The sequence below is a fragment of the Neofelis nebulosa genome, chromosome 9 (genome assembly GCF_028018385.1).
Source record: "Neofelis nebulosa isolate mNeoNeb1 chromosome 9, mNeoNeb1.pri, whole genome shotgun sequence".
Classification (NCBI taxonomy): Eukaryota; Metazoa; Chordata; class Mammalia; order Carnivora; family Felidae; genus Neofelis; species Neofelis nebulosa.
In genome coordinates, this window is record NC_080790.1 from 72,470,656 (window position 1) to 72,497,474 (window position 26,819).

At 38.5% G+C, this 26,819-nt stretch overlaps 1 protein-coding gene across 3 annotated transcripts in view; it reads left to right on the forward strand.

Annotated features, from left to right (window-relative positions):
* The first annotated feature begins 8,231 nt into the window (after positions 1-8,231).
* FSHR (follicle stimulating hormone receptor) overlaps positions 8,232-26,819 on the forward strand; it is a 175,011-nt gene continuing 156,423 nt past the window's right edge. For all 3 annotated transcript variants that reach the window (XM_058684153.1, XM_058684152.1, XM_058684151.1), the window contains exon 1: positions 8,232-8,476. In XM_058684153.1, the coding sequence (XP_058540136.1) occupies positions 8,325-8,476 (152 nt within the window). In that variant the 5' untranslated portion in view covers positions 8,232-8,324. The remainder of the gene's footprint in view (positions 8,477-26,819) is intronic.

The following is a 26,819-nucleotide window of genomic DNA, read 5'->3' on the forward strand; positions in this document are numbered from 1 at the left end:
TGGAGGTATCACAATTCCAGGCTTCAATATATAGTTCAAAACTGCAATAATCCAAACAGTTTGATATGGGCACACAACAGACCGGTACAACAATGGAACAGAATAGAGATCCCAGAAATAGACTCACATTAATATGGTCGATTAATCTGTGACAAAGGAAGAAAAATATATAATGGGAGAAAAGACAGTCTATTCAATAAGTGGTGTTGGGAAAACTGGGCATCTACATGGAAAAGAATGAAGCTGGACTACTTTCTAACACCATACACAAAAATAAACTCAAAACAGATTAAAGACCTAAATATGAGACCTGAAACCATAAAACTGCTAGATGAAAACACAGGTAGTAATCTGTCTGATGTCAGCCTAAGCAACGTTTTTCTAGATAGGTCTCCTCAGACAAGGGAAACAAATGCAAAAATAAATTATTGAGACTATGTCAAAATCAAAAGCTTGCATGCAGCAAGGAAAGACATCAACACAATGAAACAACAACCTGTTGAATGAAAGAATATATTTGTAAGTAGTATATCTAATAAGAGGATGATACTCAAAATATATTTTTAAAAAAACTTATACACCTCAACACTAAAAAAACAAATAATCCAATTAAATAATGTGCAAAGGAACTGAATATATCTTTTTCCAAAGACAACATACAGGTGGGCAACAAACACATGAAAAGATGGTCAGGATCACTGATCATCATGCAAATCAAACCATCACGAGGTATCACCTTATGCCTGTCAGAATGGCTAATACCAAAAGACAAGAGATAACAAGTGTTGGCAAGGATGTGGAGAAAAAGGAACCCCCTTGCACTGTTGTCAGGAATGTAAATTGATTCAACCACTGTGGAAAACAGTATGAAGATTCCCAAAAAATAAAAATAAAAATAGAAATACCGCACCATTCCGTATTTCTACTACCAAACATTTCCCCCAAAGAAAATGAAAGCACTAATTTGAAAAGATAGATGTATTCCAATATTTACTTTAGCATTATTTACAATAGCCAAGATATGGAAGCAACCAGTGTCCATCAACAGATGATAGATAAAGAAATGTGGTATATATGTATAATGGAGTACTACTGAGCCATAAAAAAGAATGAGATCCTGCAATTTATGACAACATGAATGGATTTAGAGGGTATTATGTTAAGTGGGTAAGTCAAAGAAAGACAAAGAAACTATGATTTCACTAACATGTGGAATCTGAAAAACAAACAAACAAAAAGGTAGAAACAGACCCATAAACACAGAGAACAAACTATGGCTACCTAAGGGGAGAGGGTGGGAGGATGGCAAAAAGAGGTGAAGGTGATTAAGGTACAGGCTTCCAGTTATGGAATGAGCAAGCCCTGAGGATGAAAGGTACATTGTAGGGAATATAGTCAATGGTATTTTAATAGCATTGTATGGTGACAGATGGGAGCTAAACTATGGTGAGCATAGCATAACACATAGAGTTGTTGAATCATGTTGTACATCTAAAACTAATGTAACATTGTGTATCAATTATACTTCAATAGAAATAAATGGACAGAAATAAATATTAAAAATTGTTTTAAGGGACGCCTGGGTGGCTCAGTCAGTTAAGCATCCAACTTCAGCTGAGGTCATGATCTCATGGCTCATGAGTTTGAGCCCCGCACCAGGCTCTGTGCTAACAGCTCAGAGCCTGAAGCCTGCTTCAGATTCTGTGTCTCCCTCTCTCTCTGCCACTGCCCCACTCTCACTCTGTCTCTCTCTCCCTCAAAATAAATAAAAATTTAAAAAAATTTAATTGATTTAAAAAGATTTCATAGAAAATACTAAAAATCTTTATGACAATAAACACTAAAACTTGCATGAAATAGCAAGTTTCTAAAAAAATTATAACAAAAATTTTAAGAAAAAATAGGAAGCCTAAATAACACAGTAACAACTTATAAAGTTGAATTCACTGTATGTATATATGTATATGTGTACATATACCACATCTTTATCCATTCATCGGTTGATGGACATTTGGGTTCTTTCCATAATTTGGCTATTGCTGATAGTGCTGTATTTACTCAGCAGTCAAAAAGCATGAAATCTTGTCACTTGCAACAAGGTGGATGGAACTAGAATGTATTATGCTAAGTGAAATAAGTCAGTCAGAGAAAGACAAATATTCTATTATTTCACTCCTATGTGGAATTTAAGAAACAAAACAGATGAACATAGGGGAAGGGAAGGAAAAATAAGATAAAAACAGAGGGAGGCAAACCACAAGAAACTTTTTCTTTTTTGAGAGAGAGAGAGAGAGAGAGAGAGAGAGAGCACACGAGAGAGAGAGAGCGAGTGAGCATGTGAGCAGGGAAGGGGCATAAAGGGAGGGAGAGAGAGAGAAGGAAACCTGGACTGTGAGATAATGACCAGAGCCAAAATCAAGAGTCAGGCGCTTAGCAGACTGAGCCACCCAGGCTTCCCCATAAGAGACTCTTAAATACAGAGAAAAGACTGAGGGTTGCTGGAGGGGAGTTGGGAGAAAGAATGGAATAAATGGGTGATGGGCATTAAGGAGGACCCTTGTTAGGATGAGCACTGGGTGTTCTATGTAAGTGATGAATCACTAAATTCTATTCTTGAAACCATTATTAAAGTATATGTTAACTAACTTGGATTTAAATAATTAAAAATATGACGGAAATATACAAAGTCTCTGTCAGTGGAATATTAGCCACAAATAAAGGTCTGAATTTTAAAAAAAGCAGTTGGGGCCCCTGGGTCTGTTAAGTGGCCAACTTCAGCTCATGTCATGATCTTGTGGTTCGTGAGTTTGACCCCTGTGTGGGGCTCTGTGCTGACATCTCAGAGCCCTGGAGCCTGCTTCAGATTCTGTCTCTCCCTCTGTCTCTGTCCCTCCCCCACTTGCGTTCTTGTGTTCTCTCTCTGTCTCTCTCTCTCTCTCTCTCCTCCCCCTTCCCTCTATTTCTCTCTCTCAAAAATAAACATTAAAATTTTTTGAAAAGTTGAAGGATCCCTGGGTGGGTCAGTTGGTTAAGCGTCTGACTCTTGATTTCAACTCAGATCATGATCTCATGGTTCGTGGGACTGAGGCCCAAGCCCTGCATTGGGCTCCGCGCGGACAGTGCAGAGTCTGCTTGGGATCCTGTCTCTTCCTCTCTCTCTGTCCCTCCCCAGCTTGTGCCTTCTCTCTAAAAAGTAAATAAATAACCTCAAAAAATGTTTTCAAAAAAGTTGAATTTACATTTTTAAAAACATATATATATACACACACATAACATAAAACCAGGCATAGGTGGTTTTACATGCAAGCAAAGCCATACTTCCAAGGAGTAGATTATTCTAATCTGTAACACTTCTTTTTCCTAAGAACAAAATAACCAAGATCATTTCCCAATTCAGTCTGAGAAAAATATATCCTTGATACCAAACCACATAGGGACAACATAAGAAAGGTAGAAATTACACTGCTCACTAAAAACTACTCATTACTGGGGCGCCTGGGTGGCTCAGTCGATTAAGCAGCCGACTTCTGCTGAGGTCATGATCTCGCAGTCCGTGAGTTCCAGCCCTGTATCGGGCTCTGTGCTGACAGCCTGTTTCAGATTCTGTGTCTCCCTCTCTCTGACCCTCCCCTGTTCATGCTCTATCTCAAAAATAAATAAAACGTTAAAAAATTTTAAAAAAATAAATAAAAACTACTCATTACTAAGTTACAAATTACTTATGAGCATAGATGCCAAAATTCTAAATAAAATATTGGGAGATTAAATCAGTGTATAAAATGACAATTACTCATAAACAAGTCTGTTAATCCTAAGAATATGAATAGTTCAAGTATAAAATTAGCATAACTCAGCAAATTAATAGTTCTTTTAGGGGGGAACAAATGAAGAAAAGGCATTAAACAATATTGATCTCCACTGATACTTAAAAAAAAATTCTTAGAAACCTTTTCTAAGGTCTTTAACCTGATATCTATGCTGGTACACACCAAAAGCCTGTGATAAGTATCATTTGAGTAGTGAAAAATAAGAAAATATTTTCTTTAAAAACAGGAACATGACAAGAAGGCTCACCATAAACTTCTAATCATCATTGCACTGGACATCCTACCCAGAGAAGAAAAGAAAAAAGAGAGATAGAGAGGGAGAGAAAGAGAGAGAGAGGTGGAGAAGGAGAAGGATGAGACAATGAAGGAGGGGGAAGAGAGGGAAGGGAAGGAGAGAGAGAAAGAAGAACAGGAAGGGAGGAAGGAATTTAAAAAGAAGAAATAGACTCATATATACATATAATATATGTGCTATATACAATGTGCTTAGATGTGAATGGTAGTCTACATAGAAGTGTAGTAAGGCAATTAGGTATAAGATAAATATTCCAAAATCAATTGCATTTTTACAATGTGATAAAGTTATTTTAAATACTGATATTGTTTACAATAGCAAAAACATGTATATGTCATGTAGATATAACTTCTACATAACTTCTTAAGATATTAAGACCTTTGTGGAGAAACTATAAAACTGTATTGAAAGACATCAATGAAGGCCCTATAAAGGATGGTAATATACCACAATTAGGGCTAAGAAGACTTAATATCTTCAAGGTGATAATTTTCCCCAAAATTAATCTATACAATCAATGTAATTCCAAACAGAATTCTATTAGGGTTTTTTTCAAGAAGTTTAACAAGTAGGGATGCCTAGGTGGCTCAGTCAGTTAAGTGTCCAACCTCTGCACAGGTTACGATATCACGGTTTGTGGGTTCGAGCCCAGAATTGGGCTCCACGCTGACAGTGTGGAGCCAGCTTGGGATTCTGACTCTCTTCTCTCTGCCCCTTCCCCACAAGTGCTTGTGCTCTCTCTCAAAATAAATAAATAAACTTAAGAAAATATGAAGTTTAACAAGGCTGATTCTAAAATTCATATGGAATAATCAAGGTCCAAAATAGGCAAGATATTACTTGAGAGAATATTTTCTTACCATATATCATGTATCAATCAAGACTTAAAGTTCAAGTGATTCAGTAGAGCACTGGTACAGATAAGAAGGACAATGGACTATAAAAGAGCTTCAACACAAACTTATTCAAAACACTTACTTGAGATAGGAGAAAAGTAGTTTTTATAGATGAGGGGGGAAAAGGGTCTATTCAATAAATGGTTCTGGGACAACTGTTTACTCATGTGGATAAAAACTATTATATCACTGGGGCGCCAGGGTGGCTCAGTCGGTTAAGCATCCGACTTCAGCTCAGGTCACGATCTCGCGGTCCGTGAGTTCGAGCCACACGTCAGGCTCTGGGCTGATGGCTCAGAGCCTGGAACCTGCTTCCGATTCTGTGTCTCCCTCTCTCTCTGCCCCTGCCCCATTCATGCTCTGTCTCTCTCTGTCTCAAAAATAAATAAAAATGTTAAAAAAAATTAAAAAAAAAAAACTATTATATCACTAACACTGAAATTGAGTTCCTGACTCAAAGTATATATAATTATCAATATCAAGTAGATTAAAGACTTAAATGTGCAGAGCAAAACCCCAAAATTTTTAGGAAAAAAAAAAATTGGAGAATATTTTCCTAACCTCAGGATAAAGAAAGATCACATGAGAATAAGAACATAAATTATAGCCTATTTATACAATAGAATATTCTACAGTAATAAAATTAACTAACTACAGCTACATATAACATAGCAAATGGGTTATTCTTAAAAATGTCAAGTTAGTGTAAAATAGCAAGTAACAAAAGACTACTTAAAGATTGATACAATTTGTATAAAATCAAAATAAAGCAAGCAAAATTAAGCAATATATTATTTGCTGATACATTGGAGATAATTTTTTTTATTTTAAAAAATAATTTTTTTAACGTTTATTTATTATTTTTTTTTTTTAATTTTTTTTTTCAACGTTTTTTATTTATTTTTGGGACAGAGAGAGACAGAGCATGAACGGGGGAGGGGCAGAGAGAGAGGGAGACACAGAATCGGAAACAGGCTCCAGGCTCCGAGCCATCAGCCCAGAGCCTGACGCGGGGCTCGAACTCACGGACCACGAGATCGTGACCTGGCTGAAGTCGGACGCCTAACCGACTGCGCCACCCAGGCGCCCCTGACGTTTATTTATTTTTGAGACAGAGAGAGACAGAGCACGAACGGGGGAGGGTCAGAGAGAGAGGGAGACACAGAATCTGAAACAGGCTCCAGGCTCTGAGCAGTCAGCACAGAGCCCGACATTGGGCTCAAACTCACATACCGCGAGATCGTGACCTGAGCCGAAGTCGGACGCTTAACCGACTGAGCCACCCAGGCGCCCCTGGAGATAATTTTTTTTAATTAATGGAATTTTAAAAGACAAAACTCACATTAATGGTCACTTGCAGGCATAGGAACATCAGAGGGAATCAGAAGGAGCAACTAAGTAGATTCAGTGGCACTTGTAATGTCCCATATCTTCAGGCCACACTGTTTTATAATTTTGCTTAATAATTTATATGTATTTTATGTTCTGCAAGTTGTGAATATGACACAGTTTTAAAATAAAAATTTTAATTTTAAAAGGATTTGTGCTCATTTTACAAGGTCTAACTTCGTTATAATTGGAGTTGTAGAAGCCTAAGTGGAGATTTGTGAGGCAGGGGTAGAGATGGGAGTTTCGACTGGTAATGAGTTTGCTTTTGTTTTTGTTTTTGTTTTTTGTCACTGGTGTTAGTCAAGCATAGGCAGGTAAATCCCTTTAAATTATTGAGAATACTTTATTTTTATTAAATTTATTTGTTTATTTGGGGAGGGGGCAAAGAGAGAGGGAAATAATGAGAATCCCAGGCAGGCTCTGTGCAGAACCTGATGCAGGGCTTGAACCCACAAACTATGAGATCATGCCCTGAGCCAAAGTCAGAGGCTTAACCAACGGAGCCACCCAGGTGCCCCAATTATTGTGAATATTTTAGAAAAAACTTAAGCATTAGTTGGTTGACTGCATTAAATCCCCTCCATATCTGAAAGACTATTATTGTCAATTGTCAAGTCAAATAATTTAACTATTAATGTTAGCCAAACCTGTAACTACATAGAGTCCATATAAGTATCACCCTGATCTTCCAGTATTGGAATTAGAATGAATCAGTTGCTCCCAGAGGAAGCTAGGGAACAACTTCACCTTACAAGTCACTTGTTTCTGTTTTTCCTTTAATGATAATTTAATCCATTCATCTTAAGTCATTATTCCTCAGTGAGGGGGAGGAAGGAGAGAGATAAATATATACATGTTTAGCATTTTCAGCTAACTCAATTTTATGCAACTAATTACTTAAAAATAGTGTTGAAACTAATTTTAGGAAGTAATAAATTTTAGGGAGAGTCCTGGAGAATATTCAGCCTTTTAATCTTCAAAGATTCTGGAGTTTGAAGTAGAAGGCCACTTTACTGAAAGTGTTACCAAACGTTTCCTGATTCCTGACCATCAAGCAGCCATTGAGAATGCCAATCAAAGTGCAAAGACTATCACCTACAGGGAGCACTTAGAATTAACTTAAAAGCATAGATTAAATAAATTCATCTGTGCCAATGTCCCAAAGGCAAGGACAATCTTCCGAGCCTGAAAATAAGAGAAGCCAGAAGGATCCGCAACAGAGAGTGGATTGCTGGTGTCCACTAAATCCACACTGAAAATACAGCCCGTTCGTCAGGTCACTCAGATTAGTCACTTATATCTGTGGACAACCCTCTCATAAGTGCCTTCCCCTCAGGAACTTACTAACCCACCCATCTATCTTCTGAGCAACACCAGTTTTGGTTGTTAATTACACCAAGAAAGAGGGCTCATGACTAAGACCCACAAATTCAGGTTTTATACCCAGTAGGCTGGAGGAAGAGGTTGATGCCAAGACTAGAAACAGGTCCATGCCCCTCACTCAGTGACACTCTCATTGATGGTTCTCATTGTATGTTGTGTCTGTTTTTGGAGAAAGTGAATCATGTCACTCTCTTGAGAAGAGAATGGTGATCAGTAGGGACACTTCTACAGTTTAATAAATGTAGACTACTCCAGACATGCATCAAGGTTCTATTTACTCTCTTCCTTGCGTTAGGGTGGAAGAAATCCAATAGAGAAGAATAAGGGAGTAGCTTATCTTGCCCCGGAAATCACTACAGGCACACAGGAATTTTGCTATTTGTCTGAAAGTGACCAAAAAAAAAAAAAATCCTTTGGTCAGTCACGTGACCCTGGCAGATATCTTCTCATAAGAGCGCTGTGTGGAGCTTCTGAAATTTGTGGAGATTTTTCTCTGCAGATGCAGCAAGAAAGCAGGTGGATGGGTGAATAAGTATGACCTTGCTCCTGGTCTCCTTGCTGGCATTCCTGAGCTTAGGCTCAGGATGTCATCATCGGATCTGTCACTGCTGGCACAGGGTTTTCCTCTGCCAAGAGAGCAAGGTGACAGAGATTCCCTCCGACCTTCCCAGGAACGCAGTTGAACTGTGAGTATCAGAGGCAGCGGGAACAATGGTGGGGCTGGCATTTGCATGTTGTGTGCTATTATTATTTTCACTTTAGGCTGATAACGGTTGGGCTGAACTATTTCTGCACTGACCAAAGGCTTGAATAAAACAAACTCCCCCATCCTAACAACTCTGCTCTCCCAGGATCTTAGTGAGAGCCTGTCTCAGCCAGACAAGGAAGGCAGTATGGAAAGCTCAATTCAAAGGCAGAAGGAAAATGTTTGAGTCTTTTCAACACATTTGCTCTTGGGTTCCAAACTATGTTTCATGAAACCAGAAAAGTAAAACTTAGAAAAACTAGAAACTTTGAAGACCTGGAATTAGAGGCAGAAAGACAGTTTTGATTTAAGTGAAATACACAACATGTCTCCTAAGGACACTGAATTCAAGAAGGCAGAAGTCACTGTCACTTTGGAGCCACCAGCAAGTAATTCCTCAACAGAGGTTCTGCTTCCTGGAGAAACAGGGAACTAGAGGAGAAGGGAAGGGGTGTGAAGAAAGGGAGAAAGAACAGGGGAGGCAGAGTGGGCATGAAAAATATAGCATCGTCTTTCAAACAGCTAGGAAAATGTGATTCCCAACTTGAGAATTTTAGTAAACTATTTAATAGGAAGTCAACAGACTCTCAGAGTTGGACAAGATCTTAGACCAGTTCACTTTATCTCTTCATTTTGCAAATGAGGAATCTGGGATCTGGAGAGACAAAAGATTCGTGCAATCTCTTACAAGGAGCCAAAGCATAGTCAATACTAGAAAATGGGCCTTTTGACTCATAGTCTACTCTTCTTTCCCCCAAACCTCATTCTGTCCAATTGATTACTACTTCCCCAAAGAAATGGGAGGTTACAGCTCAGAGGATATAGATACACTCAGTATTTTTATCCCATGTATTTTATTTAAAAAAATTTTTTTAAATGTTTATTTATTTTTGAGAGAGAGAGGGAGAGAGTCAGAGTGCGAGTGAAGGAGGGACAGAGAGAAAGACACAGAATCTGAAGCAGGCTCCAGGCTCCGAGCTGTCAGCACAGAGCCCGATGCGGGGCTCGAACTCACGAATCATGAGATCATGACCTGAGCTGAAGTTGGACGCTCAACCAACTGAGCCACCCAGGTGCCCCTTATTCCATGTATTTTAAATAGAAGCCGCTATTCTGGACGCCTCTTTCACTCTTGGTCCCATAAGGCTAAGGAAGACTCTTATTTTACTGCAGAGTATGGTCATCTTTTCAGTTCACAATTACCACGGCCACACTCAAACATGGTAGTGACTTTCACATTGTCACTCAGGGACAAGTGGTTAGTAGTACACTTGGTTGGTTCCACTTGCTACTTTTTCCCTGGACATCCTAAGTCCTCAGTTCCTATCCAGAGGCAGCTGCAGCAGCAGAGTAAATAACTCGTCAGCTCTGTGTTTTGGGTACACTGTCTCAGATGAGACAGTTATTCCTGATTATGGGGAAGAATGTGCCTAGGCACAGTCTAGTCATTATAAACACAGGAGAAGGCCAATGCACCTGAGCTCCTGAAAGAAGTCACTGGCTCCTAAGCAACTTTGAACAATTATTTAACCCCTTCTGAACCTCAGATTCCTCACTTCTGAAGTGGTTTTACTACAACCAGTTTGGTTGGGTTGTTATTAAGACTAAAAGACATAGTTGCCTCACAAATATAGCCATTTCTGCCTCTCCACTTCTTCCAATATTTCCCTGTGGGCCAAGCAGTGCCAACCAGTTACTAGAGCATACAACCCCTAACAAGGTTTCATTTTAGTAATAATCCTCCATATCAAACTCCCTTCTGCACTAGGCTATCTACTTTCTTACATCTCTTTACCAGATTTTTTTCATTATGCATAGAAAACATGAAGAAAGAAAATAAAGGAAGGAGGGAGGAAAGAAACGAAAATCGATTCCCAAACCCCAAACCTCAGGGAGTATGTGTGTATAGTGTGGAAGGAGCAGACGTATGATTTTTTAAAATAATTCATACTAAGATATAAATGACTAAAATTTGTCTGTCCAAGAATACTTTGCAACTGAGAAAGAGACTGTAGGTAAGAGTGTTTGTAACTCTTGACAAAAGGTAGCCCTGGTCAACGCCTTCCTTAGGTGTATATACTAGAGGACAAAGTTGCATAAAACTAAGAAGGGGAATGCCCTTTATTGGCATTCCCCCCATCCCAGGAGTGAGTGTAGTTGCTTGAGAGTTTTGAAAGAGTTCTCCCAGATATCTAATCTTGAGAAGATTCTTTTCTCTGCACACTCATTAGTAGGGTGTGAATTGGGCCATTTTAGAGTTTAGCTTTGCAATCTTCTGGGCAAGGTATATACAGAAAAATAATATACATGTTGCTTTGGTTGCTAGACATAAAAAAATTATTTGAGGATATTTTGGAGGTTAGTATGTTCATCACAGAAGAGCAGATAAAATGCAACATGAACTATACTCAGGTGCTGAGTTATAATGAAAGAACCATTATTTTTATTTATTTGTGCTTTTTAAGAGGATTGGATTGGGTTTATCTGGAACATTGGCAGAGGGAACATGAAACAGCTTGTTCAACTAAGCATTTCTAGTTCACCTTGCAGTCTTCTGCATTTGGATATTGACTTTAATGATGGTCACATCAAGTGGAGATGGATGGAATAGCTGGGCTTCACTGAGTGCAACTGTTTAATCTATCAATACATCACAGCTTCATTGTCCGTCAAATTCACCCAGGGGAGAACAAGTGCTACGTCTTAACCATGTACAGTTTATCCTAGCAATGCATCCACCTTGCAGCACTTTCATTCTATCTATCTGCCAGCTATCACCAGAGATTTCTAATTCCCAACCATCAGCACATGCCAATGTTAACACAAAAGGAATAGGAGAGCATCACCAACAGGCAGGTAGATTCCATTTACCAAAGGGCCCATACTATTTTCCTGAAGCCTTACACAAATACTTCATTAAAATTGCACAGGAGAACTGCAAGTTTAGTATTATTGTTCCATTTTTCAGATGAAGCAAACCAAAGAGCTCTAGAGTTTGATAATTTCGACAGGCTCAGTCCTGCGGCCCTTGAATAGCAGAGCTGGGATCCAAACCTGAGCCCGTGCTCCCACAGCTTATCTCTGTTGTATAAAATAAAAGCCTCTGACTCATTTTGTTTGTTCCTTTTCAAACAAACAAAAGATGTCCTTTAGAATTTTGACTGGAGTTTAGCAGTTTTTCTGTTAAGAGTCAATAATAAATACTTTAGGCTGTATGGGCCATAATTCTCTACTCCAACTTCTCAACTCTGTCACAGTTGTAGGAAAGCTGACACAGACAAAATGTAAATGAATAAGCATGGCTGTGTTCCAACAAAGCTTTGTTTTTTGCCACTGAAATTTGAATTTCATATAATGGTCGCATGTCACAAAGTATCATTCTTCTTTTGATTTTTTTTTATCATGTAAAGGATGAAAAATAGTCTTTGCTCATGAGCCACAGAAAAACAGATAGGCCAAGTATGGTCCACAGGCTATAGATTGCCCACCTCTGATTTAAACTATAGCTGAAAGTGGCTAACTCTTACTGGCTTAAGTAGAGTTGAGGCAGTTTGAAACAACATGGTGCCATGAGGAAAGTACTAAACTAGGTAAGCTGGGTCAGGAATGGAGGGAATTCTAAGATAACATTCTTTTTTTTAACATTTATTTATTTATTTTGAGAGAGGTAGAGAGTATGAGCCAGGGAGGGGCAGAGAGAAAGAGACAGAGAGAATCCCAAGCAGGCTCCATGCTACGGGGCCCGACTCGGGGCTCAATCCCACAACCATGAGATTATGATGCTTAACCAATTGATCCAGACAGGCACCCCAGGTAATATTCATAGGAGGGTCTTTTGCTGTTTTGACAAGTCAGAGATGGTATAGTATAGCCTTTAGAATCCGAGAGACTGGAGTTCAAACACAGGCTGTGACACTGTTTTTTTGCTCAATCACATGGCTTCTTGGCCATGTCATGGAAACTGCAATGTGGGCCTTTTTCAAAGAGTTGCTGTGAGGACTATATGAGATAATGAATATAAAACACCTAGCGTAATGCATCTCAGGTGGTGGTGGTGATGGCTGTTGCTGTTGTCACCTGTAAAACACCAGGGGAAAAAAAAACACCAGAGGGCATTCATGATGACCAAATGAATCAATAGGTATGAGAATGCTTTTCACAATTGATAGAAAGATCTTTTATAACTCTATAAGACTCCTACTTACTTAAGAACAATCTGGGATGAGCACTGGGTGTTGTATGGAATCCAATTTGACAATAAATTTCATATTAAAAAAAAAGAATAATCTCCCCCTCCTCCCAGTGGCTGGAGGACTTACTCTCTGTGCACTTATTTTCTAAGTAAGAAAATGTGTTCTTTTAGGCTTTCAATATTTGGCAAGAACTCAGGGAGGTTTCGTTCTGACCACAGTCAAAGGAATTTTGATTTCTGACTTACCCTAGAAACTCAGTTTCTGTTGGAGGCAGTCAATGAATCTAGCAAGGACACTTTGATCTTGCTTTTTTCTTCCTGGAGTTACAATTTCCAAGGAGAATGTGAACACCCATTCAAAATCTGAAATTTTGACTAAGTGACAGTGCAGATACAGCTATCTTTCTCTTCAGCAGGGTCAGATGACCACAATACTAAGAGGAGAAAAGGGCCCACTGGCGGTCACTGTCGACGTAGAGAGATCTGTACTGAGATTTTATTATAGGCTGCCTTTTTTGACCCCTCTCTTCACATTAAGTTCCTGTATCTCATTGCACAAGTAAAGGCCAGCCCTTACTTGTAATTATCTAATTATTATTTTGTTTTGCTTTGTTTTCTTCCTTTGCCTTATACTTCTTGTTTCACTACTTTGGTTTAGATCACTCTCCTTACTCCATCATCATAGATTATTGTTTAGCTAGGAGCTCCTTTAGACTTTCCTTAGTTCTAAGTACCGAGTACCAAAAGGGAAGACTTTTCCTATGCCAATAAGGCTCTGTGATCTCTAAGAAGGAAATACAGCTTTTGATGTTTGCGAACAAGTTTAATTGTACTTTTTTCCCTCTGAAAAGCATATTCTGGAATTCATATTCTGCGGAACACATTTTAGGAAAGGCTGTTCTATCCAACCCCAGCCACTAGAATGAACCCCTTGTCAAGTGTTAACTGTAACTTGGACCTCCTGACTCCTAATTCAGTATTCAGCATCAGCTGGAGATAAATCTTTGGCTGGGTTTTTAGTACTTTGTGTCTGAGAAGCTACCGTTTAGGAATGTACTGTGTTCTCACGAAGAAGATGGTTTTGAAGACTATAGCCATGTGGAAACTAGATGTTACTTACACTGAAGTGAAGAAAGGAAAGATAAAACACTGGATTACAAAACTACTAAAACCACCCCTGACTTCTGGATTTGTTGAGTATTGATGGTTGACTTTCTTGGTTGCCCACATTCAATCAGTTTTACAAACTCCCTTCATGTTGCTACTACCAGCAACTCTTTCTTTATTGCCATCATCTGTTTGGGCCCTGAACATTCAAAGCCTGGATTGTATAATTATGTTCTATTTTATCTCCTTTCAACCAACCTCTTCCTCTTCTCCAAATTAGCCTACACACCGCCATTGAATTTTTCTGCATAAAATACCATTGCCACCATGTTATGAATCCCCAGCTCAAAATTACTCAATGGCTTGTTTTTCTGGCTGCCTCTCACTACTGTCCAACAGGAGGCAGCTACTCTGCAAGGCTGATGAAGACTGGCTCTTTAATTCAGTGTGTGTATTTTTGCCTCCCTGTGTCTTCACCTTATGCCTATTTATACTATTCTCAGTTTCTTCTTTCTTGCCTCTTGAAGTCTGACCTACGGATCATAATCTTGCTCAAAGGTTGCCTTCTTGATGAAGTCTTCCCTGACCAGTTCATTTTTATTTAGTCTGGATACTAGTACTGTTCGATTCACACATAATCTTACTTTGCTCTTATTTGTTCATGTGTGTTGTATTTCCTCAACTGCAGTGAAAATTTCTTTTGTATTCTTTGTTGTGCCTGGTTCAATGCAATGTACGTTCTGGGCCTTCAATTACATGTAGAACAAATGATATAATAAATCAGGGGGAATTACATCTGTTTATTCACTCCGCTCTTCAATACTAAGGAAAAGATTCTTATAAAAGATGATTATTGTTCTCCCTGTGGTGCAGTACTATAGGATTTGATAGTTTTCTTATTTTCCTTGCTTTTTTATTATGTGTTTGTTTTAAGAAAATGCCTATATGTCATTCTAGAATTAATTAATTTATTCAGAAGGATACAAAGATCAGAAGCAAAATCTTCCAAAGGTTGAACATCCTGTATTCTAGGCACGTCACTCAGTTCTCCTGACGTAAATAATACTACCTGCCTCTCTATACCTAATGAGAATATTAAAAAGATAAATGAAATTGCCTAAACAAAATCACATCAAGCCATGCAGTAATGTTCAAAGAAATATAATTTTTTCCAATTAAGGTCAGATTCCAAAACCTGAACATGAGGTTTTCTGTGTTCCCCAGATGTGCTTTGATTACTGTAGTTCTGTCTGGATATCAGAATCAAACACCCCACTGTGCAAATTGCCCCAAGTGTCCATATCCGGAGACTCTTGCTGTCTTGTTTAGATATTTCTTTGAAAGAAACAAACAGCACAGTTTTCTTGCTAATGCATACATAATCCTTTCTCTTGGAACAAAATCAAGCACCTACTTTAGTGAGAAATGGTAGGTATATGTCCAACATTTGGAATTTAATTGGGCTGAGGGTAAGGGAGGTTTATATTCCCCATGGAGAAATCAGAAAAATGACAATAGGAAAAACTATATAATGTTTATCTTGAAAGGGAAAAAGTAGAAATTCTATCGCAGGGAAAGAATCCTTTAAAATACAAGATGAATTCTACCCTCAGAATTGGCTGAGAGCTATAATTTACAGAGTCATTATCAGCAATTGAAGAGTAGGGGTTTGAGAGAGAATTCCAATTGCTTGGTGATGATAAAATCCCTTGTTTACCCTAAAGGTGAGCACTGTCCTTCCTCACCCAATTCCTCTACCAAAGAAGCTGGGCTTCAGAAGCCAGACGTGTTGGCAATAAATGGGAAATTCATTTGACTTGTGATTATCCTTCTCCAAAGACACTAATTGGGTTATCTAGTCACTATGGTTGATTGGACTACACTTTTTTTAAGCTGTTAGATTTAGACTCTCCAATTCAGCTTTATTTAGACTAGACTCTAGCTTATATATCCCACAAGGTCAGCTAGAAAAGAGAGTAATTATTTTTAATTGCTTAGGATCTGATTATAATGAGATCTGGATGTTTGTTCTTAATCTGACCTCCCTGTGAAGTATCTCAGAGCATGTTGTGTGTCTCTGACCTGAACATGCCATTACCTTGTTCTCTCATATGGAATATGCTAGCGGATCTGAAAATCTTCAAGTGACGGACAAAAAAAAAAAAAAAAAAAAAAACAGTATAAAGTAACCAAAGCCTTGCTATAGCCTTGAACTCAGGTATTTTTAGTCTTAAGAGTGGCTTGAGTCCTCTCTTTCATCCCTTCTCCCAGACCATTTCAGCAATAGCTAACACAGAGCCATCACAGAATCCAGTGTCAGAAATAATGGAAAATAAACAGCATGAACCAATTTTTACATCTCCCAATTGGCAAGCTTGATGAAAACCTTTAAAAAGTAGGAACCCAAAAAGCTCAGCTAAGTTTCAGTGAAACAGAGATTAATTAATTGAGGATATCAGAGAGAAAACTCATCAGTAGATTGGTGAAACCTGAAATAAAATGATGCTAAAGTTTCATTCAATTCTTTTTTTTTTTTTTTAGTTTATTTTGAGAGAGAGGGAAGGAGCGAGCTAGCAGGGGAGGCAGAGAGGGAGAGAGGGAGGGGGGGAAAGGGAAAGAGAGGGAGAGGGGTACAAGAGGAGGGCAGGGAGAGGGGGATGGGGGGGAATCCCAAGCAGGTCCCACACTGGCAGTGCAGAGCCCAATGTGGGGCTCAAACACACAAACCGTGAGATCATGACTAGAGTCGAAACCAAGAGTTGGATGCTTAACTGACTGAGCTACCCAGGCACCCCTCATTCAATTCTAAAATGCTTTGATTTTACAAACATCTTCAGGCACCAAACTTCCCAAAGCAAAGAAGCTTTTTTTCAGTCTCAGAATCCAGCAGGTGTGTGATTCCTCAACTCATGCAATTTCGGTTGTGGGATTCCGGGGGGGGGGGGGGGGGGGGTTCTATTAGGCTCAGGAGACTGTTCTGTTGTTTTGACATGAAACACAGAAAACTTCCACACAGACACCTCTGTCTCATAACTTTCAGCTTGGCAAGGGGTTTTAAACATATTTGTGGGAGATCCCATTTCCATCAATGGCTACAACTAAATAAATGAGGGCTGATGGGAGGTCATGGAACATTTCATCCACAATCCTCCTGGAATAAGAAGGGCATGAAAAAGGAAAGGTCCCTCATATGGAAGGGCCACAGCCTGGAGCACTACATTTTTCAAAAGTGGCCCTAACTTAAAATATTCTGTCCTTTCTAATAAAATCTACTAAATTTTGGTTCAGACAATGGATCACATGCCTAGAAGACAGGGTTGCCTCTACATGTGCATTCTTCATCATCTCACAGTAACTGCTTCTGAATTAATATCAGTGCCTTCAGCCTTCTACCCTCCCAGCTTCCTGCTCTGAGCCCTTGCTCTGGTTTAATTCCCCTGTGGGTTTCAATAGTCAGATTCAGGAAAAAAGTCCCAAGTCCTATGTTTGACATTAAGGTCTTCCATATTTTGGCCTCGGATTAGCTCTCCTGTCCTCTTTCTCATCTTCCACCCTTTCAACTCTTTGCTTCATGCACTACTTTCTATTTCCAGATAGGTCTTCTATTCCCCTACCCAAATACTATTACCTTCTCCAACCTGAAGTATATTTGCCTATTTCAATACGGTTCGGTTCTGAGACCAAAGTAAAGATGCTCATTTTTCATGAAGTTTTCTTTCAACAGCAAATATTTGGTTATGTTTGTGCAAGGCACTGTACTAGGCTCTTAGAAAAACGGAACCAACAGGAGAGGCACAATTTGCCTGTACTTGTGGAGTTGCTCAAAGAGAAGAACATCAAAGAAATAATGACAATGATGTTTTTCCTCACCCTGTTCACAGAGATCAAAATCCCCCCTGAGAATCCAGCATACTCATTGTTAAATCCACTCATTTGAAAATTAACTGCAAGTTGCAATCTGAAATTCTAAATTGTGGGAACTGGAAGAAATGGACGCCCAGTAAAAGCCAATGAGAAGATGTCTACCTGTTTGCTGTCAGAAGACAGTTGATGAAAAGATGGGCATCTGCCTGTCCCATTGATACTTGCCCTTTTGATCACCTAGGCTTGATTTCAGGAATTATGCAAGGCCACTTCCAGAGCAGTATAGTCTTTAAAAGGTCAGAAAAATCCTTGCTTTATTTTAAAAGGAGAATATGGACCTCAAATAAAAGAGAATGACAAATGAACACCTGCAAACTTATGGTAAGGTTTAACAGAAAAATGTCCAAATATTTAAATTTGACTAGAAGTTTTTAAATTGTGCAAATACAAGGGACTGGGTCCTCTGAGTTGAGATAAAAGAGAATGATACAGAACGTGGAAAACAGCACCAAAAGGTTAAGCTTCATCTGCACTGTTTTCTTTGCCAACTTTATAATTTTCCCCAAAGCTGCTGTGTTCATGAATACTATTATATGGATACCAGGAGATAGTATGTTAAAGGAACATATGTATTAATGCACTGTGTATGCCAGCTTTCCCCTAGAGAAGCTGAGTGTCATCTCTGAAATTTGGTAATCACACAGAGTTAGTCTCAACAAAACACAGATGTCTCTTCTGAAATGACACAACTTAAAATTTTCAACTTTGGCAAAAGGAGGACACTAATAGGGAGTCCTTAAATGCTCTTGAATGTATAATCAGTTTTCTTTTTGTGTAAATTTCAAACTGTTTCTGCATGGTTTTGTTAGCTTTAGAATAGAAAAACAAATTGAACAAAAAAGAGTGATCACTCCATCACCAAATAATGTCTGAGCAAGTATCAAGAGTTCGCCCAAACCCTCGCCACTGCTATACCCCCACCAAAGCTAACTTCCGATCAGGGCAGGAAGGGAAGAAACCTTCATTTAATTGGGGTTTGTTTTGTACACAACAAGCTGTGTAGAATTTCTGTAAGTAAATATATTGGGGGTGGGATAAAGGCAGTGGAAAATGCAACAAGAAACACTCTTTTAATTTAGAAAACAAGCTGAAAAGGCAGTGAAAGCAAATATGAGAATATGGTGAACAGAAAAGAGGTCATCTGAATTTCTACATACAGTAGCAGAATTGCTTATCAGGACCCTGATTGTAAAAATCTGTCGGGCTCCTTCAATAAGAACATACAGTCTTGGAATGGCATCTTATTCCCCCAAACAAATACTAGAGACAAGAGAAAAAAGAACAAACAGTTATGATAGCCAGATAGGAAAATTATAAAGTAGCTCTGGAAAAAATTACAAACTAGCACTGGAGAAAATTACAAAGTACCTCTGGAAGCAGAGCTCTCCACTAAGATGCCAGAGGGAGAGCAAAACAGCAACAGAAGTTGGAAGGAAAGAACGAGAGGGAAGGAGGGAAGGAAGAAAGGGAGGGAGGGAGGGACGGAGGGAGGGAGGGAGACAAACAAACCCCTAGGCATTAGAGTTAGGAAATCTCTGAGCCAGTATCTAAATCTTGCCTCTTGAGTTGGTCAAATTCCCTGGGTAAGATTTTCCTAAGCTCCTACCCAGATGGTGAAGCCCCATGTCAGCATTTTGGTAGCTGAGGAAAAGGGCTAGGGTCTTAGCATTTAGCATCCTAAGTACTCCTTGGCATTCTCCAGTCCAGAAACTACCTACTCTACTCTCTTTAAAGAATAAACCTTTGCTGTTTTGCTCAAGTGGGGAGAAGCACTTGCCTGAATGCTCCAAGGGGGAAGCATGCCTGCCTCTTCATCCTTCTACCAATCCTTGTACGTTAGCCACCTGACCCTATTTGTTCTTCATGCCCATTTTCAGGAACATCAATGCCTCCAATTCCTGAGTGTTTTAGGGATTGTGCAGTACTGCCAAGTCAGTACTTCTTAAACTAATGTGTAGGCAAATCAGAAGAATATATTGGGAAAATTCAGATTCTAGTTCAATAAGTCTGGAGTGGGGCCTGAAAGTCTTTATTTTTAACCAGCTCCTAGGAGGCTTTGTGGCTTTATGCCTTTTAAAAAAAAAACAATGCTGTCTTCTCAGTGGAGCTTTTAGAGGAAATAAATAGTTAAATGTTTACTACGCCATCTCTTCTCATCAATTATTATTCAACCCACTCATTATTCAACCCACTCATTCTGGCTCTCTTCCCATAGGAACCACTGAAAATGTTCTTGTCACAGGTACCAATAAACTTATATTTTCATTATGTTTTATACTGTGGTTATAGTACTTTTCAAATAAAAATTTCAATATAAGAGGAATGCCACACAATTCAGATGCCAGATTCAATGGTCACTCCCCTATCCACATCTTACATGCCTCTCAGGAACACCACACAGTTAGCCATCTTCTTGCTTGAATCACTTTTCTACCACACTAGACTTCCTCCTACATCTCACGACAGACCTTGGTCTGTGTTGAGTTCTTTACTGCTTCATGGTCTTTCAATGTTAGTTTCCCAGGTTCCACCTGGATACTCTTGTCTCATGCACCTGTATTCTCTGTAGGGATCTTATCCAGTCCATGGCTTTAAATACCACCTCACCTATATTCAAAATATATATGCTGTGCCTGACCTCTTCTTTAAGCACCAGGCAGGTAATATCCAGCTGAAACCTTGGTCTATCCACTTGGATTTCTTACTGGCATTTCAAAACAAAACAAAAGGAGCAAGTAGAAAATAGTACACTTAATCACCCTCCGCTAAATCTCTCAGAATCTCCTCTCCCAAGCTTCATCATCTACCTAAATGCACATAGCACCAGCCCCCCAACCCTAAGTCCAATCCATCACCAAGTGCCAGAGATCTGACCCCTAAAAAATAGCACAAAAGTCTCCACTTCTCCTTATCTTCCTTACTATCATTCTAGCTCAAACCATGATTGTCTCTCACCCAGGCATAAATGTCTACTCTCCTCCTTATCTTCCCTACTATCACTCTAGCTCAAACCACCATTGTCTCTCACCTGGGTTATTGCAATAGTCCCCACCACTTCCATCCCCTGGTTCCACTCAAAGTGACAATCCAGCCCTCACACAGCAGCTCGATAAAGTTTTAAAGAGTATGATACATAGTCACTTAGAATTGCACACAGAATAAAATTTAACAACCCATGTTTCATGATTACCTTCTATGACCAGCACCATTCTAGGTGCTAGAGCACCAATATTGAGTAAAACAGAAAAAAAATCCTTCCCCCTTGGAGCTTCTATGCTTTGCCATGGCTGTAAGGCACTCCATGATCTGACCTCTACCTGCCGTTCCACAGGCATAGTGTACATCATCTATCACCTGCCCATCACCACTAACCTTAGCTGCCCTAGGCCCCTTCTGCTCTTCTAATACACCAAGCTCTTTCCCACTCAAAGTTTTTTTTAACCTCCATTTCTTTGTCTATATGTCTTTTTCCCCCTCTCTAGTGGTCATTCATCTTTCCAGTGTATACTGAAATGCCACCTCCTTAGAGAGGTCTTTTTTGACCAGTCTGCTATAATAGCAATCCCCATTGCTCTCGCATAGGACTCTTTTCTTTCATAAGGTAACTGCAATTTGAATGTTTTTACTCACCTATTTACTTTTATCCACTAGAAACTAGAAGTAAAGTTTCATGATGGCAAGGATTCCAGCATACAGAATAGTTCCTGGTACACACTAGATGATCAATACATACATGAATGAATAAATGAAAGTCCCTTCAAGCAAATAAAAACTAGAAGGAAAGACCAAATGTAACAAAAATCTAGGAAGTCCTACTCTATCACCATGCTGTTTGCTTCTCATAGTATCTCACCCAGCAGTCTTGCACTGTAGCTATTACTGTTTTCATTCTGGAAATAAAGAAAATGTAATTAAAGAACTAACCCAAAGCTATTCAGCTTCTCAGTTTCAGAGCTGAAATTGAGATTGAAATTGAGATTACTGATAAAACTGATTTTAAAATGCCCAGTGTTCATACTAAGCTTGAACAAAAAAAAAAAAAACAAAAACAAAAAACAAACAAACAAAAAAAAACCAAAGAGGACCTCCCTGTGCTCTGAACTCCTAAAGCCAAACAATCTAAACTCTTCATTGAGCTTAAATATGTGCAATTCTGGAGCCATCCATAATGCAAAACTTATGTATTGTCTTGTCTCTCAAATCCTGTAAGCTCTCTGAGGGCCAGCATTCCACCCTTCCAGCCATCCATGATTTTGTACTCAGTAACTAATGAACAGGGAGCATGCAGGCAGACAGAAGATGAGTGAGTAGGGTCGTGTATAAATAGGACTAAAAGGTAAATGTCAATGGCCATTTCCAGTGATAAATTGCAAAGTAACCAGAAGTTGTCTAATAATGCTCAAGAGCTTCTTGGGCGATATGTGCACCTGTGGAAAAGGTGATTGGCTCTTCTCCCTGTTGTCCCTTACATATTTCCTGTGAGGACAGTCCCTAAGAAATAATCAACCTTAAGCAGGCTTAGTAGCTGACCTTCTATAGCTGTAGAGGCTTAACAAAAGTGAATGCCATGCGGAAATGTCACTGCTTGCTGAAGGCTTGGAGAGCTCTGTAGATGCTCCCTAAATGGTCCTCATAAAATGATGAACCTTGAAGATGATGTTATAAAAGTCCCACAGAATTTTTTTTAAAAAATCCTTATTGATCTCATATGACCTCACAGCTTCTTTTCTACAATTTCTCCTAGATTTGAGGAACTGTACCTCTGTTGTCTCATCTTGGATGTGGTTTCAAGTCTGGGCCAAGTTGCTCTAACTAGTCCACATCATATATAACATGATTCGAAAAACAGCAAGCTGGCTCAGTTTACCCAAAACATCTCCCCTGCTACTTGTCACAATGCCATCATTAATAAATAAATCCTTGCTGCCTTCAAGATTGCCTTAATTTCCAAGACTCTGCAAAGGAATCTAAAATCCTTTTGGAAGAGAAATATCTTTAAGTTTTTGAAAACTGGTCCTTTGCTCTAGCATTTTTCAAAACAGATTCCTCATAACTCTACTTTTATAAGATGCTCAAGAAAAAGTAAATTTTATGTAACTTTTTTAATGTTTATTTGAGAGACAGAGCACAAGTGGGGGAGGAGCAGAGAGAGAGGGAGACACAGAATCCAAAGGAGGCTCCAGGCTCTGAGCTGTCAGCACAGAGCCCGACACTGGGCTCAAACCCACGAACCATGAGATTATGACTTGAGCCAAAGTTGGATGCTTAACTGACTGAGCCACCCAGGCACCCCAGGAGAAAGTAAATTTTGAAAAGTCTTCCATGACCAAATAGGTTTGGGAAAACTGCATGCTATACCCCCATTCTAAAGATTCACAAAGTACATAACATATTAAAGGCTCTCAGAAGCATTCCGATTCTATATAATCCATAAGTGTTCCACAGAATACACTTTTGGAAACTCTGATTTAGTGAGATATAGCTAACCAAGATTATGCTTTGGCAAATGGGCCTCCGTATATACCCAGAGGAACTGGAGAGTTGAGAGAAGTAGTATATACAACCCAATATATGTGGTAGACACCAAAAACTATTTCCCCTCTTTTCAAAATTCTATGTGTGCCAAGTCTTCACCTGTGAAAACCTGCTTTGCTCTTCCAATCAGAGAATTTTTATGCTACATGAACTTCAGAGAGCATACGCTTCTTCCGTCCCTTTGTTTTAAGAATTAAAACTGAGGCCCAGCAAGATGAAATGACTTGTCTAAAGTCATGTGGGTAATTAAAGGTATTTTCTAGCCTCTATTTCCAAAGCCAAAACTTTAAACCCACAATTGACAAGTTTCTATGTCTGGCTTGCTGATGAAGCTTACCTCTCTCCTCCCATAAAGAACAGAAAACCCTCCACTGCCACCTCTACCTCTCCTCTCACCCAAGGGAACACCTTCCAGATATTCGTTAGAACTCTACTGCCTTTTCCTTTTACCTGCTTCTGAAAAACACCTTTATTAAGATAACACACAAAGTTCACAAGTCATTCAAAGTATACATTTCAGTGGTTTTTAGTGTATCTGCAGATATTTGCAACCATCACCATAGTCAATTTCCAAACATTTTTTATCACCTCAAAGAAAATCCCTTTTCCTTCAGCTATTACTACCCTACCTACCTTCTTACACCCAGACCTCAGCAGTACTAATCTACTTACTGTCTTTAAATTTCTCTATTATGGACTTTAATATGAATGGAATTATATGAGGTCTTTGTGACTAGCCTCTTAGCTTAATATTTTCATGGTTCATTCAAATTCTGACAGGTATCATACTCCATTCTTCTTAGGGTTGAAAGAATTCCTTTGCAGAGACATACCACATTTGTTCAATTACTTGTTGAGGGATATTTTACTCACTCTTTGCCTATTTTAAATAACACTACTTTAAACATTTGGGTACAAGTTTTTGTGTGGACATGTGTTTTCATTGTTCTTGGTGTGCACCTTCAAGTGGAGTAGTTGAGTCCTATGGTAACTTGATGTTTAATAATTTGGGGAACCACTAAACTGGTTTCCAAGGTGGTTGAGCCATTTCATATTCCCTTGAACAGTGTGTGAGGTGCCTATTTCTCTACATCCTTACCAACCCTTGCTGTTATCTACCTTCTTGATTCTAGCCATCCTAATGAGTATGAAGTGGTATCTCATTGTGGTTTTGATTTGCATTTCTGTTATGAGCAGTGACACTGAACATCTTTTTATATGCTTGTTGGTCATTTTCATCTCTTTATTGAATATCTATTTAGATTCTTTGTTCATTTTGAACTGGGTTGTCTTATTATTGAGTTGCTAGTATGTTCCTGTACATTCCAGAACCAAGTCCCCAATCAGATGTATAATTTGCACCATTCCATGAATTGTCCTTTCACTTCATTGATGGCATCCTTTAAAGTACAAATGTTTTTTCAATTTTTATAAAATCCAGTATATTTTTTTTAATTTTGTTATTTGTGCTTTTATGGTTTCATATCCAAAAATAACTTACCAAATTCAATGTCATAAAGATTTATTCATATGTTTCCTTCTGAGAGTTTTACAGTACTAGCTCTTATGTTCAGGCCTTTGATCCATTTGGAATTAATTTTTGTATATGATATTAGGTGAGTGTCCAACTTCATTCTTTTGCAACTAGATATCCTGTTGTCTCAGCACAATTTGTTGAAAACATTACTCTCTCTCTATTGAATAATCTTGGCAACTTTGTTGACAATTAGCTGACCATAGAGATATACAGATTTATTTCCCGACTTTCAATTCTGTTCTACTGATCAATATGTATATCTTTGTGTAAGTACCATACTGTCTTGCTTAGTATTGCTTTCTAGTAAGTTTTGATATCAGGGAGTATGAGTCCTCCAACTTTGTTCTTTTTTTTAATGTTTTTAATATTTATTTATTTTTGAGAGAGACAGAGACAGAGCTTGAGTGGGGGAGGGGAGAGAGAGAGGGAGACACAGAATCTGAAGCATGCTCCAGGCTCCGAGCTGTCAGCACAGAGCCTGATGTGGGGCTCAAACCCAAGGATGGTGAGATCATGACCTGAGCTGAAGTTGGACACCCAACCAACTGAGCCACCCAGGCACCCCCCAACTTTGTTCTCTATCAGGATTGTTTGATTTGCACTTCCATATCATTTTTAGAATCAACATGTCAATTTCTACAAAGCAATCCCAGCTGAGATTCTGATAAGGGATTGCACTGAATCTGTAGCTCAGTTTGAGGAGTGTTGCCATCTTAACACTGTGAAGTCTTCCAATTCATAAACATGATTTTCCATTTATTTTGATCTTCTATAATTTCTTTCAATGATGTTTTATAATTTTCAAGTTATACATTTTTTACTTCTTTTATTAAATTTACTGTTTTTTATTCCTTTTGATACTTCAATGAATCAAAGTGTTTTAATTTTATTTTCAGTTTATTCATTATGAGTATATAAAAATACAACTGGTATTTGTGTATTGATCTTGTAACCTGTAACCTTACTGAACTCTTTAGTTATTTCTAAAAGACTAGTTAATTCAGTAGAATTCTCTATATACAAAAATATGCATCTGTGAATGGAAATATTTTTCACTCCTTCCTTTCGTCTGTATGTCTTTCTTACTTTTTTATTGCCCACTTGCCCGACCTAGAATCTTCAGTACAATGTTAAGTAGAGGTAGCAAGAGTATACATCCTTGTCTTGCTCCTGATCTAAGGGAAATGCATCACTTTTTACCATTAAGTATGATGTTAACTGTAGTTTCATAAATGCCCTCTATCATGTTGAGGAGGTTCGCTTCTATTCCTAGTTTGTTGAGTATTTTTTTAATCAAAAAAAGGATGTTGGATTTTATCAAAGGCTTTTTATGTATCAGTTGAAGTATTATATATTTTTTCTTATATTTTTTTCTTATCCTATCGATATGATGTACTTTAATCAATTTGGGGATGTTAAATCAACTGTGTATCCTTGAGATAAACCCTATTGAATCATGGTATATAATTCTTTTTACATGGGTTTGTTTGCTACTATGTTGTTGAGGATTATTGCATTCATATTCATAAAAGACATTGGTCCATAGTTCTCTTTTCTTGTGATGTCCATCTGGTGTTGATATGAAGGTAATACGTGACTCAGAGTGAGTTGGGAACTGTTCTCTTCAAATTTTTTAATAGATTTTGTGAATAATTGGTATTACTCTTTCCATAAGTGTTTGGTAGAACTCAGTGGTGAAGCCATCTGGGTGTGGAATACTTTGGGGGGGTAATTTTTTTTAATTACTAACTCAATCTCTTTATTTGATATAGTTCTGTTTGGATTTTATATTTCCTGTTGAGTCACTTTGCATAGTTGCAGCTTTCTAACAAATTTTATGGCGGTGTAGGAGGACGCTGAGCCCAATCATTGTAAATTATCCAATTAGTTGATGCACACTTATTCACAGCATTCCTTATTGTTTTTATAAAGTCAGTGATAATGTCCCTTCCTTCACTTCATATTATAATAATTTGAGTCTCTTTTCTT